The following is a 19,287-nucleotide window of genomic DNA, read 5'->3' on the forward strand; positions in this document are numbered from 1 at the left end:
AAAGGAGGCGGTTGAATAAAAGACGAAAGTACCCATAGGATTGACAGCAGTAAATAACTGTGCACACTCAGCCAACATGAGCATGCATGATTATATCAGTATGATTCAGCAGCCAAATCCTTCAACCACTCCTAAGTTTGTAGGAACCTTTATTTGATTACTTACAGGTCTTTATGGCAGTGGTGGGTAAGATGAGGCAGATTGCACACCTTCCTCTAAAGGTGGGTTTTTTATGTCCATTTAAACATGTGGACTGTTGGTGGGTGACTGGCAACATACGGAATAGAATTCCAGAAAAGGTGAATAGTACAAGAGAAGCCTTGCAGAAAAAATAGAGGCACAAATTCAATGGAAGATGCTATTTAGGTATGGTCAACCATATACCAGGGATACCGCACAGATAGCAGAACAATAACTTCTTGTCCACCTGCGCACATACTTGTATCAAACTATATTATAACATTAAGGGCATACAATGACCAGCTTTACTGAACCTCCAACCCTACTCCATGATCCCTAAACTGAATTACATTCATTATCCTCTTTCCTTTAATCTTCTCTGTGTACTTCTCTCATGTAATCCTCTCCGGGTAATTAAACACAGCTACACCAGCTTCTCTATTTAATACACTGAACACAGAGGCATTGAGGAGGACGAGAAGTATCTTGGAGGACACAAGATATACATAATTATATAAAGAAAGAATATATGATTGTTAAGGGATAGCTCTTAATATGTTTGCATACACAGCAAAGCACCTTGGCTATATATATTGTATGGTGACATCATTTGTGGATGTTGTACATCTAGTTCACCCCAAAGGTGTTCTGTCGGGTTGAGATCAGGACTTTGTGCAGGCCAGTCAAGTTCCTCCACCCCAAACTCGCTTATTAATGTCTTTATTGACCTTGCTTTGTGCACGTGGGGTTTTCTTTCAGGGGTTGGGCTTGGCCCCTTAGTTCCAGTGAAGGGAACTCTTAAGTCTTCAGTATACCAAGATATTTTGGACAATTTAATGCTTCCCACATTTTGGGAACAGTTTGGGGATGGCCTCTTCCTGTTCCAACATGCAGAAAGTAAGGTCCATAAAGACATGGATGAGCGAGTTTTGAGGAGTTTGACTGGCCTGTACAGAGTCCTGACCTCAACCCAACAGAACACCTTTGGGATGAATCAGAGTGGAGACTGTGAGCCAGGCCTTCTCGTCCAACATCAGTGCCTGACCTCACAAACAGACACACTCCTAAACCTTGTGGACAGGCTTCCCTCTATATTGAACCCTACGGACTAAGATTGGGATGCCAAGAAGGTTCATGTGTGCATTAAGGCGGGCGTCCCAATACTTTTGACAATATAGTGTACATGTAAAGCGCAGCGTAAATTCACAGTGCTTTACAAGTACATGAAGTAAATAAATCAAGGAACAGGGTGTACAGTTCTCATTACTGCCAAGATGCCTGAAAATGTAATGAATTTATTTATTTTAAACAAGCTTTGAGAATGTGTATACCCAGTGAACTTTGGCATGTGTATGATTGTGCAAAAACTTAAGTATTTGTAAAGGTTATTTTTTTTTTAAATAACAAACATGTCATACACACCTGCTCTGTGCAATGGTTTTGCACAGAGCAGCCCCAATCCTCCTCTTCTTTGGTACCCCGCCAATGCTCCTGGCCCTTCCCCCTGCTGAATGCCCCCAAAACTGCTTGCTCTGGGGGCACTTGTGCATGCTCGCTCTCAAGCCACCTGTGTGTCTATGAGACACACAGAGAAAGGCCCGACCCCACCCCTCACTCCCTCCACACTGGCTGTGATTGACAGCATTGGCTCACGCTGCTGTGTTTCATCCAATGAGGAGGCAGAGACCTGGGAGAGCTTCTGGTCTTGTGCACATTGCTGGATCAGGATCAGCGCAGGTGAGTATAAGGGGAGCTGCACACCTTCAGCCTTTAGAACCACTTTAGGGCAAAAACAGTGAATCTATACGTTGCTGTTGGTTCGGATATGGTAATTCTATGTTTTTTATCCCCCCAAATATTTCTGCATCTTTTATCTACCCACTAAAAGTAGGTGATATTGTTCAAATATCCTCTGGACCCAATTTATAATAATATTGGTTGCATGTAGAAAAGTCATTAAAAGAGGGTTTTGTTTAAAGACTTCCATCTCAACACAGATGACAAGTTACGGGGCCACAACTCGATTGTCTGAAATCTGGGAAGCCAGAATTGGCCTCATTTATATGTTCCAAGCACAGACCATCTATGTTGAATTCTGACAACTAAAGTCTGAAACTGAAACTGAATTTCAATGGTGGCTCTGAGCAACAAATGTCGCTTCTATTTGGCACATAATAAATGCAACTATCTGAATTTACACTTGGCAGATAGGATGAGGTTATTGCCTATAGATCAGAGGAAGTGTTAATCTAATAGGATATAACAGAAGGTAATCAAACACAGCTTCTTGAAAAAAAAGATCTATTATTAATTATAATGAAGCTAAATCAAATCTAGAAAAACAAAAGCTCTTTCAGTTCTCCAAAGAGTTGAAATCCCCAATCTGAATGGGACTTTCCATACAGTAACTTGAAGGGGAACCCTGCCTCCCACATCCTAGCAAACATAAAAGAATCAATGTTCTTCTTTTGTTAGATGTGATTGACAGTCCATCTACAAAAACATGATTCCCATACACAATATACAGTGTATGTAAAGAAAAAAATTGCAAAGGAAAGCAGTATCATAAGAGGCATAGGTTGGCTGGCACCCCTATTCCCAGCTGCTTCATGCTGCTATTGAGACCATGTCAAAACCCAGTACTCCCAGATCTGGCCCACACAGGAGAATTCTCACTTGCTTCCTCCAATCTGAAGTCCTATTCAAATAGCGACATGTAGAAAAAGTCAGTATTAGCACTTCATTTTGGGGTGGACCCGAGTTATAGATTGGGAATGCGGGAGAGTGAAGTCAGGAGTAGGCATCTTAAGCACTTGCCGACTGCCTAATGACTATTTACGTCGGCAGTCAGCCCCTCACAGGCAAAGTGACGTAGTACTACGTCGCTAGCCTGTGAGGCTCTAGGGAGCGAGCGCGCGCGCGCCGCTGGAGGCACGCTCCCTCTCCCTCACGGACCCCCGCGCGAGTGACCGGCGGACCCGATGTCCGTCGGTCACTCGCGATCGTCGGTTACACCGGGAGAAAGGCAGACGGCTGATGTAAACAAAGCCGCCTGTCATTCTCCCCTGTGTAACAGCACAGATCATACAGTCCTACTATGTAGGACCGTAGATCCAGAGTTGTATAAAGTACTCGAAACCCATACTTGAGTAAAAGTACAAGTGCTCGATCAAAAAGTGACTTGAGTAGAAGTGGAAGTGCTCAATCAAAAAGTGACTTGAGTAGAAGTACTAAAGTATTCAACATTTTTTGTACTTAAGTATTGCAAGTAGTTTTTTTAAAAATTTTGCTACTCAAGTACTGAAAGTAAAAGTACCAGTAGTTTTGAAAAAAAAATGCTACTCAAGTACTGAAAGTAAAAGTACAAGTACTGTGTTATGTAGTTATTAAAGAAAGAAGTCAAAAGTTTGAACATCATATTGTTTTTTTATTATTTCAAATGCAGCTTTTATTTATACATACAGTAGCATTTATTTTCGTATGCGCTGATAATACACATGTTTTGAGCTTCATGAAACCTGCCATCTACTGTTCTGGCAGTGGTAATTTTTATAATTGTAACGAGTAACTATGCAGCACAAAAAAAAAATATTGGAGTAGAAGTATTGAAATCATTGAAAAAATGTAGTGAAGTAAAAGTGGAAGTAGGAGAAAAAAATTATACTCCAGGAAAGTACAGATACCGCCTTTCGGTACTTAAGTACAGTAGTGAAGTAGTTCTACTTAGTTACTATACATCTCTGTGTAGATCTGTGCTGTTACACCTCAAGCCACATCCAATCACAGTAAGAATCACGCCCCTAGGGACACACTTAACCCCTCCTTCTCAAATAATGTTAACCCCTTTCCTGCCAGTGTCATTTTTACAGTAACAGTGCATATGTATAGCACTGATTACTGTAGTAATGTCACTGGTACCCCCAAAAGTGTCAAAAATGTCAGTCAAGGGTCCGATCTGTCGGCCGCAATGTGGCAGTCCCGCAAAAAAAAAAAAAAAATCGCAGATCGCCGCCATTACTCGTTAAAAAAACAAAACAATAAAAATTACAAAAATCTTTCCCTTAGTTAGTAAACGCAATAACTTTTGCGCAAACCAATCAAAATACGCTTTTTGCGATTTTTTTTTACCAAACATATGTAGCAGAAAACAAATTGGCCTAAAATGTTAAAAAAATTTTTACATTTTTTTGGGGGGAATTTCATATAAAAAATGTGAAAAATATTGTTATTTTTGCAAAATTGTCGCTCTTTTTTTGTTTATAGCGCATGATCAAAAAATCACACAGGTGATCAAATACCATCAAAAGAAAGCTCTGTTTGTGGGAAAAAAAGGACATCAAATTTGTTTGGGTACAGCATGGCACGACCGCGCAATTGCCTGTTAAAATCACGCAAAATAGGCCCCTGGTCAGGAAGGGGGTAAAATCTTCCGGGGCTTAATTAAAGTAAAGTTTTATACCTCTTAAACTCTTACTTTTTCATCTCTTTCCTCCTGACAAGCTCACATTAAATTTACAGCACAATACCCGAATACCAGAACGGATAGTGCTGCAGGTGAAGTCTGTAGTGCAGGTCTTTGTTCTGAGAGAACTCATGACCTACGGGAAGTAAAATCAATAGTTTACTGCAGTTAGGAGTTCAAAACAAATAGGACTTTTCAATCTTCCTGGAAATTATCTAAGCTTTGCCCTGGATTTACCAATCACCACACAAGTTTCCTAAGAACACATAAAGAAGATGTAAACAAGGGCCGGCATGAATATCACATGGATGGATTATCAACTTCAATGACCCTGCAGCCTTTACCATGACATATGATGTTTACAATCTAAACAGACTGCTGACTCAGTAATGGTGGGCACCCAGCCAAGAACAAAAGCTGTATTTAGATGGGGAGTGGGCACTTCAGGGTAGACTTAAGGCCAGCACTCATACCAGTTTCCACAATGATACAGACATCTACAGTCAAACCCAGCTTAGACTCATAAGACATAATATGTAAGCAGAAGAGAACCACGAGCGCTTAGGTTGGCTTAATAGGGATGGATGACAGTCTAACACAAAAAATGGTTCCACAGTATATGTAGATAAAAAATGGATTTTTGTAAAATCTTACCGTAAAATCCTTTTCTCTTAGCTCATTGACAGACGTAGTCCTCGGTGATACACCACCTTCGGGTTATGTTGCCTCCACAGGAGCAGGACTAGACAGGAAATTAAAAAGCTCTGGCCACACCCTAGGGGCAGTCCCAGAGGGTATATCCTCTCTCTCTCTGCCTCAGCAAATCAGTTATGTGAAAAAGCAGTCTTTAGAGATTTAACCCAACCCAACTCAAAAAAAAAAACAGAGGGGCGGGGACTACGTCTGTCAATGAGCTAAGAGAAAAGGATTTTACGGTAAGATTTTACAAAAATCCATTTTTCTCTAGCGCTCATTGACAGACGTAGTCCTCGGTGATACACCACCTTCGGGACGTCCCAGAGCAGTATCACAACTGAGGGGTGGGAAAATGAAATCAAATCCCAATCTAGAAGGCCCAACCGGTGCCAACTAGAAGTTTACAATGCTCATCCTTAATGATGAGACTCAACAAAAAAGAGAAAAAAAAATTATTTTTTTTTTTTCAAACAGAAAAAAACCCTCGAGGTAGACCACCGGTCTCCTCAAATTGCGGCCTGCAAAACCTTGCGGCCAAATGAGGCATCCGCCGATGCCGTCACATCAATTTTATAGAATTTTGTAAAGGTATGTACCGACGACCAGGTGGCCGCCTTACATACCTGGACCACTGACGCCTGATGGCGAAAGGCCCAGGAAGTACTGAGCGCTCGAGTGGAGTGCGCCCTAACAGGGAACGGAGGACTCTGACCCTTAATAGAATAAGCCTGTACCACCGTTTGTCTAATCCATTTGGCAATGGTCGCGGCAGATGCAGGCAAACCCTTTCTGGGGCCATCCGTGATCACAAAAAGTGAATCCGTCTTACGGAATGATTCCGTAGCTTTCAGGTATACCCTGATTGCCCGAACCACATCTAAGGAATGCAACGCATGTTCCCGATGATGCTTGGGCTGAGGACACAAGGAAGGTAGTACAATATCTTCATTCAGATGAAAATCTGAAACCACCTTAGGAAGAAAAGATGGCTTAGGATGAAGTACTACCTTATCCCTATGAATCACTAGGTATGGGGACTGGCATGATAATGCAGCCAGTTCTGACACCCTGCGAGCAGAAGTAATAGCCACCAAGAAGGCCACCTTCTGGGATAAAGTAAGCAAGGGAATCTCCCTGATGTTTTCAAAGGGAGGTTTCTGTAGAACCGACAAAACCAAATTAAGATCCCAGGGCGGTAAGGGCGCGCGGACTGGAGGAGCCAGGTGCCGCACCCCCTGGATGAAATTCCGCACCAAGGACTTGGTAGCTAAAGGTTTCTGAAAGAAGATTGCTAATGCTGAAACTTGACCCTTGATGGTGCTCAAGGCTAGCTTCTGCTCAACCCCTTGTTGCAAAAAGGCCAATATTCGAGTCACCGAATAGGTACGTGGAGGAAATCCTAAAGATTCGCACCACGCAATACAAGTCTTCCATGTGTGATAATAGACCTTGCTGGAAGTCGCTTTCCTTGCTTTAATAAGGGTAGGAATGACTGAAGTAGACAAACCTCTGTCCTTCAGTACTTGGGTCTCAATGGCCAGGCCATTAAACCCAGCGACTGTAAAGCATGATGGTAAATTGGTCCTTGAGACCACAGACACTCCCTGAGACGAAGTTCCCACGGAACGTCTGCGACTAGCATGTCCAAGTCGGCCAGGCCGGCTTGAGGAGGCCAGCCTAGAATTTCTAGGACCACTGGCGCTGATAGAATCTGAACCAGGCGTCCCTAGAGGTATCTGGCCCCGACCATCCAAGAAAGTCTGGTCGTTTTCTGTTCCCACACATTTATCAGATACCTGATAGTTATCAGGAAGGGTGATCTTTTCTGGTTGAACCTCAGGGACCGAAGTCACCCGACTAGAGGCTACTTGGCCTATCTGGTCAACCAGATCCGATTCCTGTGAGGTATAGGGACTAATCTTAGGAAAAGGTAAAGGAAAAGATCTATTCAGGGAACGGTAACTACCGCTTCTTGTAGTACTTAAATGTTGGAAGGGAAGAATCGCACCGGTAGTAGTGGTTGATGCTCGATCTAATGTCCTGAATACCGGTGAAAACGTCCCCCCACCCTGAAACCGGGTGGGGGCGCACCTTCAGGCTGTGTACTCCTTTGCTTCGGGTTTGGCTGGGTTGGTCCTCTGCTTGTCCGACCAGCCCTTCTTGAACCCTCCTGGAGGAGTCTTGCCTTTCCCGCTAGTACCAGCCGGGCGCCCTTTATGGGCGGTAAAGAAAGGTCCTCGCTTGTTGCGAGGTCCCTTAGCTTTAGCAGCCTGTGGCAAAAAAGTGCTCTTGCCCCCAGTGGCATCCTTAATGATTTCATCTAGGTTGGCCCCAAATAGACGATTCCCCTGAAAAGGGAGATTTGTCAAGGTCTTCTTGGAACCTAGGTCAGCTGACCAGCATTTTAACCACAGCACACGTCTGAGGATCACCGCTGACATAGATGCATGCCCTAATAAGGGAGTAGTGTCCAAGGCTGCGTCACAGATAAACTGTAGCCCTTGTATAATCTGTTCCATCAGATGTCTCCTGGGGAATATCTTTTCCCCTAAGGTCTTGGCGTACCATTTTCGCCCATTCCGTAAGTGTCTGGGAAACTAGACCAATAACAATTACTGGTCTAAATGCTGACCCTATCAGAGAGAAGATGGTGCGGGACTCTGCTTCCATCTTTCGATCCACCGGATCCTTAAAGGACGAAGTGTCCTCCACTGGAATAACCGTGGCTTTATTCAGCCTGGAAATAGGTGGTTCCACCACTGGTGGTACCGTCCATTTCTTAATGATGGATTCCTCAAACGGATAGCGTCTAGCAATACGCTTGGAAATAGTAAAGGTACGTTTAGAATGCTCCCATTCTCCTTTAATCTTATTACCAAAACACTTGGGTACAGGAAAAACCTTCACCGTTTTGATGGGCTTATTAGTACCAAAAGGAATCTCTGTTTCAGTTGCCTCTGCCGGTAAAGCCTCAAGTTTTAAGGTTTCCTGCACTGCCACAACTAGTGCGTCCACCAATGCTTCTTCCTGAATTATAGCAGGAGAAGAAGCGTCCTCCTCACTGTCTGAGGGGGCTTTACCTGGGATAACAGCCCTTGCAGAGGAACCTGCAACTGCAGTGACCATCTCTGAATCTGAGTCAGAGGTGTCAGATAGTATAGGGGTAGGCGGGGGTCGCTTCCTTGACCCCCGTCCCTGACAGGCCGCCTCCACCCGAGCCACCATAGACTCCAAAATTGCTGTAAATGACTCTACACTCTGTGCACCGGCGGGTCCCGTGGCCCCCTCGAGGGAAACAGGTGGGGGAATATGTGTGGCAGGGTCCATGATACTTCCAGTCACTTCCTGGATAATATAATTCAAAAATAAAAAACTTTTTTTTTTTTTTTTTTCAGACCCCCAGCGCCACAAAAAGCCCCTTAGTGTTACCTGCTAGGGATCCCTATCGATCGAGAGAGAGAGAGAGAGATAGACCCCCAGGCTCACCACTTGATGCTCAGAGTTTAACTGCAACAGGTTACAGCGCTGTCTTGACAAACAGGAAGTCTTTTGGCTGGCTGCCCAGGAAGAAAGGAGGCGGCTCCGCCCCTCTGCACGCCTTCCGGCGCCTCCCCAAGCTCCACGAGGTGTTTGGATCACCTCAAACATGGCCGCCCCCATGCTGGAGACACGAGGCTACGCCAAAATGGCGGCTCGTGCGATCCAGCAAAAAAAATGGCGGCGGCCTGTACTGAATAGCGGTGTGCTGCAGGGCACACAACACTCTCTCTGCATGGGGATTTGGCGTGGTTGGCGGTACCGGCCCTGGCGGACCGCATGGCCATTCGGGAGGCCTGCTAATAGCTGGAGATCTGATTAGGAAGGCAGTCTACATGTCCGTGGCTTCTGACTGGTAGGTAGCTTATTCTTATCACCGTAAGATTCCCAGAATGCCACAGATTACAATCTTTTTAACATGTATACAATTAGATTGTTAGCTCCCAAACCAAGCCTCCTGGCTTTTTGCACGTAAAATCACACTCAAAGTAGGAGGATCTGTGACATTTATAGGATAGAGGGGGACTCTATCTTACCATACAGAGAGGGGCCCGCGTTCACCACAAGACCCGTCAGGGGAAAAGGGGGAACATACTACTCACCATACCGGAACCAGGCGGGCACCAACTCCTGACAGTACCCCTCTCCACCGGGGCGGGAGGGCTGTCGACCGATATGGACGCCGTGACTCATGGTCTTTGGCGTTTCAGCGAGACGTTTAACTCGCGGGGTCAGTCCTTTAATGGGACTTTGTCGCGGCCGACCCAGCGCGGAGCTCCTGCACGCGCTCGTAGGCTGAACTGGGGTGACCACCGGATCTCAACATCCAGCCCGTCGCCCAGTTCAGCTTTCTTGCTTGAAGATCTCACAGGAACACTGGAGAAAAAAAGCTGTCTAAAAAATTCTTTAAGAAAAAATTCTTGCCAGGACCTAAGATCCCAGCAAGGTATCTAGGTCCTTACTCCTAACTAGACAGAAAATAACTGATTTGCTGAGGCAGAGAGAGAGAGGATATACCCTCTGGGACTGCCCCTAGGGTGTGGCCAGAGCTTTTTAATTTCCTGTCTAGTCCTGCTCCTGTGGAGGCAACATAACCCGAAGGTGGTGTATCACCGAGGACTACGTCTGTCAATGAGCGCTAGAGAAAGTCAAAGTTTATTCCATCACAATAAGAAGGGTTAAAATACGGCTTTTTGATTTTGTTCTACACAGGCAAAAGGTGCAGCAAATGGCTGGGGATTGGGATTTTATCCCCCTATCCTGGCGCTGTAAGCATAGGCATGCACACAGGGTGTGCCAGGTGTGCCCAGGCACACCCTAATCACCCTGTGCAGCACAGATTCCTCCTACTGCCCTGGCTCCCATCCCCCTTAGCCCCACCGCTCTTCCGGCTTCCCTCCTCACCTCTCCAGCCGGCTGTTGCTGTGGGGATGTAGGGATTGGTAAATATATAATTTGCTGGACTCCTCCCTTTCTGAATGAACATCGTGAGTGATCGGTAGTGTGTGTTTGAGCTTTGGTGTGCACACCCTAATGCACTAGGCTGCGCACACCTATGGCTGTAAGACAGCTGTCTAAACCACCTTATGCTGGCACTGGCAGCTATTTAAGAAGCTATAGTTCCACTTTAAAGGAGAAGAAGTACAGCCAAAGCTTGTTTGGCTGTACTTCTCCTGTGGATCATAGGAGTGCAGTTCGTTCTGCACTCCTGTGACCTGTTTTCAGCAGACAGCGGGATGAAGCCTGCTGTCATCTGACCTCACAGAGCCAATCCAGGCTGGGGCAAGATCGCGAAAATAAAGTCAGGATCCGCCCACATATCTAGACCGCCACTCGGCTCAGCCTGTCAGCGGGCCGCTGGGAGCCTAAGCCAACTGCTCCCGCCCCCTCCACAGCCCAGCACTCCTGTTAGCGCAGGGGGGCTAAGGACTGACAGTCACCAGCTCTCTGCTCAGGGAGAGGTCTTTGATCACTCGGTTCTCAGTGTTAGAGCCAGCGGGAGACAGATGCAGCATAGGACCAATGTTGCATCCACCTAGGTAAGTAGGATTTTTTATTTTTTTTCTAAAAGCCAAACTTCTTTTTAAGGCAAGCTTTAGCTACAAGAAATTCTTTATTTTATCACCTTTATTTTGATGTACAGGGATGAAATTATTATTGTAATGGTTAGCATGTTAAAATGTATCAAGCTGTATAATTTATTCCAGGAACGAATACCGATCTAAAGTCTGGATGTACCTGGCTTAAAGATAAACACTTAATTATAGTTTGATGTAGCCAAGCCCATTAGCCGGAATCAATATTTCTGTGACTCAAGTCCATTATATTGCTTATTAAATACAATAAACACAGGTCCGTCTGTGCAAGATTGCAGTAGCAACAAATAATTGTCAAATTCAAATGTTCCTGTCATGATTAAAGCTGAAATTTAGGTATGAATTTTATTGCATAGTTAGATTCAGCTTGGACCAATATAATCAGGGCTGGCCCGCCCTACCATGGGTTCCGCTGGGTCCATTGGACCCAGGCGGCACTTGGAGGGGCGGGAAATTGAACTGCGGCCACTTCTCCTTCTTTTCTATTTAAAAATTAAAAATGTTGGCTCCGCCTATCCGTGTGCAATCCAATTAATGTTTTTAAACCAAAACCTTACTTTCAAACCACAAAACTGCTATCATTATTCAGTGATAAACTTTCTTGTGTACAATAAAATAAATGAAAAAAATGTGACATTCCCGGATAATTATAATTCAATTAGTAGTTCTTTTCTTCTTTCAAATTTTTTTCCCTTTAAATGAGCTTCTCATATTCCACAGTTTTTCCACCTTCACCCTTGTGGATTTCAGTTAATACATTTGTGTGATGACTTCCACCACCTTTCTCCACTGCGCTCATCTCTAGTTTAAGGCCCCTTTCACACAGGCGGACCGTTCAGATCCGCCTGTTCGTTTTTTTGGTGGATCTGAACGGTCCCTCCATGCATTCCTATGGTGCATCGGATGTCAGCGGAGACATGTCCGCTGACATCCGACCCGACGGTCCGTTCCCATCCAATTTTCCCCATAGAGATGCATGGAGAACTGACAGCTGTGTCTCTGCACACAGCATGGAGACACAGCTGTCATCCTTCTGCCAATCCGCCAATCCCCCGCTGAGAAAAGCGGAGTCCGTTTGACGGACACAGTGTGTGAAAGAGCCCTAAATCGGTTTCCAGGTCTAAAATCGCCTTCCCCTGCTGGGGTTAATTCCGGGCTCCTCTTCTATTTACCCAGCAAATTGCAGCACAAGATTTTTTTCCAGCAGTTTTGTGCGTCATGACGACAACTGCCCCCTGGGCCACTCCGCCTGCCCCTATACTACTCTAGCCTGCCACTATAAAACCCTAGCCTGTCTATATACTACCCTAGCCTGCCCCTATACGTTTCTAGCCTGTCTATATACTATCCTAGCCTGTCCCTATACTGCCCTAGCCTGCCCCTATACTGCCCTAGCCTGCCCCTATACTACCCTAGCCTGCCCCTATACTACCCTAGCCTGTCCCTATACATACCATCCTAGCCTGCCCCTACACCGCCCTAGCACAATGGTATGTGAAATAAGTTTGCATATAGAAAAGGTTCTGTTGCATGTCAATCTGACATGATAAACCTGATAAAATACATTTTAGTTTTAATTATCATGATATAAAATAATGGATGTGGGGGCCTTTTGGTGGACGTGATATATATATATTTTTTTGGTGGGGGGGGAGCAGCATTTCATTCTTGGACCCAGGCAGCACAATGTCTTGGGCCAGCCTTGTATATAATCATGCATATATCATACCTGAGCAATCCCTGAGGAAGCTGCAAATTACCATAGTGGTCACCACAGCGATAGCAGCAACCTGCTTTTGGGTGCTTGGAGGACATTTTATACACATGAATACTCTTTTGCTTTCCTTCTACTTTCAGTGGGATTGAACAAGCCTTGGTTTACTGGTTTGTACTTTATTCTCTATGCAGGGTTCTCCTGCTCTATGGATGTGTGACCTATTTTAATTCATTTTCATGATTTTCAATACATATTCTTTTGTGCACACTTTTATGTTATGATTTTTCACCTGCACTGGCCTGCTCCCACTTCCGCCACCAGGGAGGAATCATGCCCAAGTTCTGTTTTGGATTTCTGCATTGTTTCCTGCCATTTAAGCAATTGGGCAAGCCTTATGGCTCAGCCTCGCGATCTTTAATTTACTGATGAGTTGTGTATGTGATTTTTGTTATTAATCTTTTAATATGTCTGTTTAGATCAACTATTAAACTATGACTCCATTTCTGCCTCGTAAAGAAGCGGCTCACACTCACAGCAAAACATGTAGAGGATCATAAATTGGTTGGAGTGTGGGTTCCCTTGTATTGCACCTCATCTCTGGATTGGGGCATTGGATTTATACCTGTATCGTTGCCAAGGAAAACACTCTCTATGATTGTAGGGGCTGATCTTTTAATAATGTATTTGTGATTTTTGAATAAATTTGTGTAATAAAATGTATATTTTGAAAGAAGTTGTTGAATGTGTCTATGGGGTAACAAAATAATCCATGTATTTTTTTTTCCTTAATTAGATTTCTAATCTTCCAGGTCCAATGCGGAGTGGCTGCCCTTCTGCACAGTAACCACAGGGTGTTGCTAGTTTAATAATTACAAGGCCATCTCTGATTGGATGAGGTAGAGAGGCATGGCAATGTCACAGTCTATTAGCTATTAGTTAACTCTGGTCCTATGAAAGGCTGAACCATTTCCTAGTCATTGCCATCGTTGCATTGTCCTAGGAGAGACGGTCCCATTGTCTGATTAAATATTCCCATCATACACAGGTATTGACCATGTAGGTCTAGGCTGCTTTCGCAACTTCCAATTGGTATTAGCATAAGACATACTGTAAGTGGAATGTGTCACTAGCACACATGTGCAGCTATTTGCAAAGTACAATTGTTTATTTAAAGATCACATCAAAGTGCAAAGATTCAGAGCTCTCATGACCCCTTCTCATCAGGCATGTAATGATGTAGGGGGCCTATGTGGCTCCTAAGATTTCACTGAGATGTGATATTTAAATAAATGATTGGACTTTGCAAATAAGTTTCATGGTGTGCTGGTGACACATTCTACTTTGTGACCCATCACCGGGTCACTGCCCTTATTACACTCTGGTCCTAAGAGGGACTGACACATTCCACATCATTATGTCTCTGTCATTATGCTCTGGTCCTAGAAATTACTGACCTATTACCATATCACTGTCAATATTACATTTTGGTTCTAAAGAACTGACTCATTTTTATACTCCTAGTCTTATTTCACGGTCTTTAATGGTAATATATAGTAGTTTCTGCCACTTGTGGTACTACCACTATGTGTCTCTCCTACTTTGTAACAGACTGGGGGGTATAGGTGATGTGGATTTTACTACAGTGTGATCCTTGTGGTCCTAGGATGAGAACTACCGATCATCTGGTCAGTACTCTGGTCCTTGTAGGATAAGGACCATTAATGTAACTGTCATTAGTACTCTCTGGTCCTAGGTAAAGACTGACCCATTATCACGTCACTGTTATTAGTACTCTCTGGTCCTAGGAGAAGAATGACCCAATGTCTGTCGGTCATTAGTACTCTCTGGTCTAGTAAGAGACTGACCCTATTACCAGGTTTCTGTCATTAGTACTCTCTGCTTCTAGGAGGAGACTGATCCCATTATCATAGAACAAGAAAAGAGGGCACACTGGCCTATTGCATTATCCAACAGATTTATTAAAAGATATGAATAAAACCATAAAGATGTCTATGCACAAACATAAGTTAAAAATACGCTCGTCAGGCCACATGTGTGACCATCTCTTATCGGATGCTCGAATCACTGAACCTGGAAGTGGGGGGTCCTGGATGAGACCCCTCAGGTTGACACATTTCGAAGGACTGGCCTTCCTCTTCAGAGCCTAGCTTGAAATGGCTTAATTTACAGTACTTATACCCGACACACCTTACAGACACACCTACAATGCGACAGCCATGGCTTCTCCCTTGGGATTAAATGAGGGAGGGCTAAGAGTTGAAGTGAAGGGCACCAATGCACCTACCACAAAAATACAAAAACACACACAAGGGAGATAAGCAGCTTCCAGGTGAAGGAAAAATGCACATGCTGCAATATGATACAGGACCCTCAACAGTCAAAATCATCAGCAATGAGTGACTACATCATTAAATAGCAAAGAGCTAGGAGATCCAGAGAGGTTAACTGTATTGTGAACATAGTATCACTGTATGTGCACTTACCACTACTGCATGTGCGCTTACCACTACAATGCAAGTGGCATTTGCTGGGAGATCCAACTGTGGGGGTGTTCTCTGGAATACCACAGCATGGTTCTGCTGTGTGGAACACACACCTTACAGAAAAACCCTTAAGTGGGGCGGGAAATATGTTCCAGCAAGCACTTCCTGCTGCTATGCATGTCATTTCCCCTCCACAGGCCGCTGCCATCTTGGTAAAGACCAAAATGTAGAAAATAGGTGTTTACACTATTCAAGAGTCTAGTGTCCGTCTGCCAACATCCCGATATATAGTCAAACAGAAAACTCCCCCATTGTGGTTGGAACTTTATGGGCAGGCAAGACACCAAAAATGATATAAGAAAGTGTATAAATTTATTTACAACATATTAAAACATTGGTATTGAAAAATACTCAACATGAAGCAAGACATGAACATATGTGCAGATTAAAAACAAATGATGCATGTTACAAACATCCTATTGTCATTGAACATATTAGTATGCTGTCTCCATGGCACTTAACGCGTTTCATGTCCGGGACCTTTCCTCAGGGGTATTTAGCAATTAGATGCATATGTTCAATTGCTTCAATCGGAGATAAAAATATGTCTTAACCATGTGGGGATGTATGGAGGGTGAAGTGTTATCTCCACCTGGACAGGATGGAATGACGAGGGGCTTTTGTGGTAACCCCTAATATTTCCACAAAGGTCCCTCCAAGGAAGAGGAGGTTGCCGGTAGGTGGATGAATGCTCATTTAAAGTAATAATATAGGGGAACAGGGGGCGCAGAGAGACTGAAGAATCCCATGTATCAGGAGCATAGGAGGTTTGTAACATGCATCGTTTGTTTTTAATCTGCACATATGTTCATGTCTTGCTTCATGTTGAGTATTTTCAATACCAAATGTTTTAATATGTCGAAAAAAATGTATACAATTTTTTATAATTTTTGGTGACTTGCCGGCCCTTAAAAGCCCAACCACAATGGGGGAGTTTTCTGTTAGACCAAAATATAGAGGTCAAAGCTCCATATTCTCAGGAAAACAAAGAGTGAATCGCAGATGTCACATGGGTTCAGCGGAGGCGCAGGGTAACTCAAATTCACCCCTATGCGCCCAAGAACTAGTGAAGGCCAGCTACATCATGCTGAGTGAAATCTGTACTTTTTCAATGTTAACACATGTGTTCTAATCTCACCGCACTGTCAGGATGACCCCAGTCCTAGAGGGCATTAAGGCATCTACGAGGTTATCCACAATTTGACCAGGCACCTGTGACTTTACAAAGTCAGCTGACTCTAGCACAGGAGTGTGTTGTTCTTGACCCCATTATCAGGTTACTGTCAATAGTACTCTCTGGTCCAAGGTGGAGACTGACCCCATTATCAGGATACTGTCATTAGTACTCTCTGGTCCTAGGTGGAGAATGACCCCACTATCAGGTTACTGTCAATAGTTCTCCCTGTTCCTAGGTGGAGACTGACCCCACTATCCGGTTACTGTCATTAGTACTCTCTGGTCCTAGGTGGAGAATTACCCCATTATCAGGTTACGGTCATTAGTACTCTCTGACCCTAGATGGATAATTACCCCATTATCAGGTTACTGTCAATATTACTCTCTGGTCCTAGGTGAAGACCAACCCCATTTTCCGGTTACTGTCAATATTAATCTCTGGTCCTAGGTGAAGACCGGCCCCATTTTCAGGTTACTTTTATTAGTACTCTCTGGTCCTAGCTGGAGACTGACCCATAATGTCATGACTGTTAGTATTCTCTGGTCCTAGGTGCAGACTGATCAATTATACCCCACTATTAATGTTCTGACAATTCGTATTCTTTGGTCTTTAGAAGGGATTCACTACCCAAGTCACTGTCACTTATTGCAGGTTGATAACACCATGAGGAAACTCTCTTGAAGTGTTTCAGGCTATTTGCTGTAAGATATTACAGGTAAGCTGTTTGCACGGGGAGATGTTTGCACAGAGATCTTTGTATTTCTTTTTGTCTAGTTGGATATTACAAGGATTATGGAGTCCTATAGATTTCTTTTGTTTGCTTCAATTTGACATTTGTAACAAGAGTGGGACTGTTACAGTGTCCTGCTCATTGCCTGTCTGTTTGTGATATACTTACGTCTGGCCTGTGCTGTGACTGGTACAGGAACGGGGCTGATCTGTGACAGGTGGAGGTAGTGTCACAACGGCAACAAACATTGCATTCTGGGTTTGGCGATTAAAGTGAAGCCATCAGGAAATTTGCATAAGGCAAGGTAACTGATTACACACCTATGACAACAGTGATCATCTGGTGTCACAGATCTTCAGAACTTCTCTATGTCAGGGCCAGAACTCAATAAAATCTCATAAGACAATTTTTTCCATGCCACCCCCTATGACTAGGATTTTCATGGCCACACAATATAAAATGAAGCAGTGAAATTTTTATGTACTTTTTAAAATGTCTTCTAACACAGGCATTCACCTTTTTTAATTGCTACTTACCAACAGTTGTCACCAATGTGCTGGCAAAGAACAGGGAAGATGCCAGATCCCACTTGCTGTCACTGGAGGCATTATACAAGACAGAAACTCCATATTTGTTTGCACTGATCACCCTCTCAAGGAAAGCCTCCAATCCACTCTCGTTGACACATGGGCTCTCATTCAAGAATATTTGTTTCAGTTGCTTTAGCTCTTTTCTTAGTTTTCCTTCATATGGAGCTTCAATGCTGGAGACCACCCATGCGCCCAGTAGGAGGTAGATCAGATAACCTCCGATAAGTAGCATAAGCACCATCCAGGACTGCATGACAGTTCTAGGCAAACAGAGACATTAAATTAGACCTTTCAGTAACATAACAAAGCAGCATGAGCAATTCTGTCAAAACATACAGCAACAATATCATATTTCAAACAAACTCCACATTTTCTTAAAAGAAAAAAAAAAAACAACCTTGAGCTCTGGTTAAGGGACTTTGCCTGAGCCAAGATGTTGTGATCACTCTGCTGCAGAGAGCAAGAAGTATTTAGTCAGTCTCCTCTTCCCCAGTGAATTTTTGCTGGAGTAGGGCTTTAAATCCAAGCTGCCATTGCAATGTAACCCCCTTAGAAGCATCAGCAATTTAGGCAATCCTTTTACACTGTGACTCCAGTAATGTTTTACTTGACGCCATTTCATACCACCCTTTGGGTCATTTATGTCACACGTCACATTATAAAGGTGCAATACAGAGGCATTGCCATGGTCATCTCTAGATTTATACTCTGCTGCTATGGTTATGATGACTATAATAGAGCAGGTAAAATTTCCAATTTTTTACACTGACGGCAGTATGCTGCAATTGATGCATGCTCCTGCCCTCATACACAAAGAATGGCTGTGGAACCACAGTAAAATCATCCTTGTAAAACACTGCCTGGCCAAAAAAAAGTCGCCACCTGGAATTAGCTAAGCAACTAACTAAATTAAGCATGCAGTAACTATCCTAGATAGTTACTGCATGTGCCCAAAGAAAGAGGCCAGCTGACTACCTGAATATACTGAATGCCCAGGTTATTCCATCAATGGATTTATTCTTCCCTGATGGCACGGGCATATTCCAAGATGACAATGCCAGGATTCATTGGGCTCAAATTGTGCCCATGTGCCCATTGGGAGCAGGAGACATCATTATCACACATGGATTGGCCACCACAGAGTCCAGAACTTAACCCCATTGAGAATCTTTGGGATGTGCTGGAGAAGGCTTTACGCAGTGGTCCGACTCTCCCATCATCAATACAAGATCTTGGTGAAAAATGAATGCAACACTGGACGGGAAAGAGAGAAGAGAGAGCAGAGAGAAAGAACATATTTCTCTATATATGGAAAGCTAAATAAATACATACAGTATGTATTGTGTACAGTGGTTTTAGACAAGCCAGTGGTGTGGTGGTGTAATATAGCCAACTCCTTCTACGCAACACACAGTAGTTATCATTGCAATGCAGACTGTTAGACAGGAAGCAGTAAAATATATTTACAATACGTAGCAAACACAACTAAAAAAAATTCCCTTGTTGCATTTACTGACGATTCACTAGCCATAGCATCA

The 19,287-nt window shown here is 43.8% G+C and overlaps 1 protein-coding gene across 1 annotated transcript in view; it reads right to left on the reverse strand.

Moving 5' to 3' along the window:
* Nucleotides 1-18,005, reverse strand: part of LOC309560733 (potassium channel subfamily K member 6-like) — a 51,050-nt gene extending 33,045 nt beyond the window's left edge. Inside the window, exon 1 of the mRNA XM_082264365.1 lies at nt 17,696-18,005. Within this exon, the coding sequence (XP_082120491.1) occupies nt 17,696-18,002 (307 nt within the window). The 5' untranslated portion in view covers nt 18,003-18,005. The remainder of the gene's footprint in view (nt 1-17,695) is intronic.
* Nucleotides 18,006-19,287: the final 1,282 nt, after the last annotated feature.

This window comes from Pelophylax lessonae (genome assembly GCF_965119305.1).
Source record: "Pelophylax lessonae genome assembly, chromosome: 7".
Taxonomy (NCBI): Eukaryota; Metazoa; Chordata; class Amphibia; order Anura; family Ranidae; genus Pelophylax; species Pelophylax lessonae.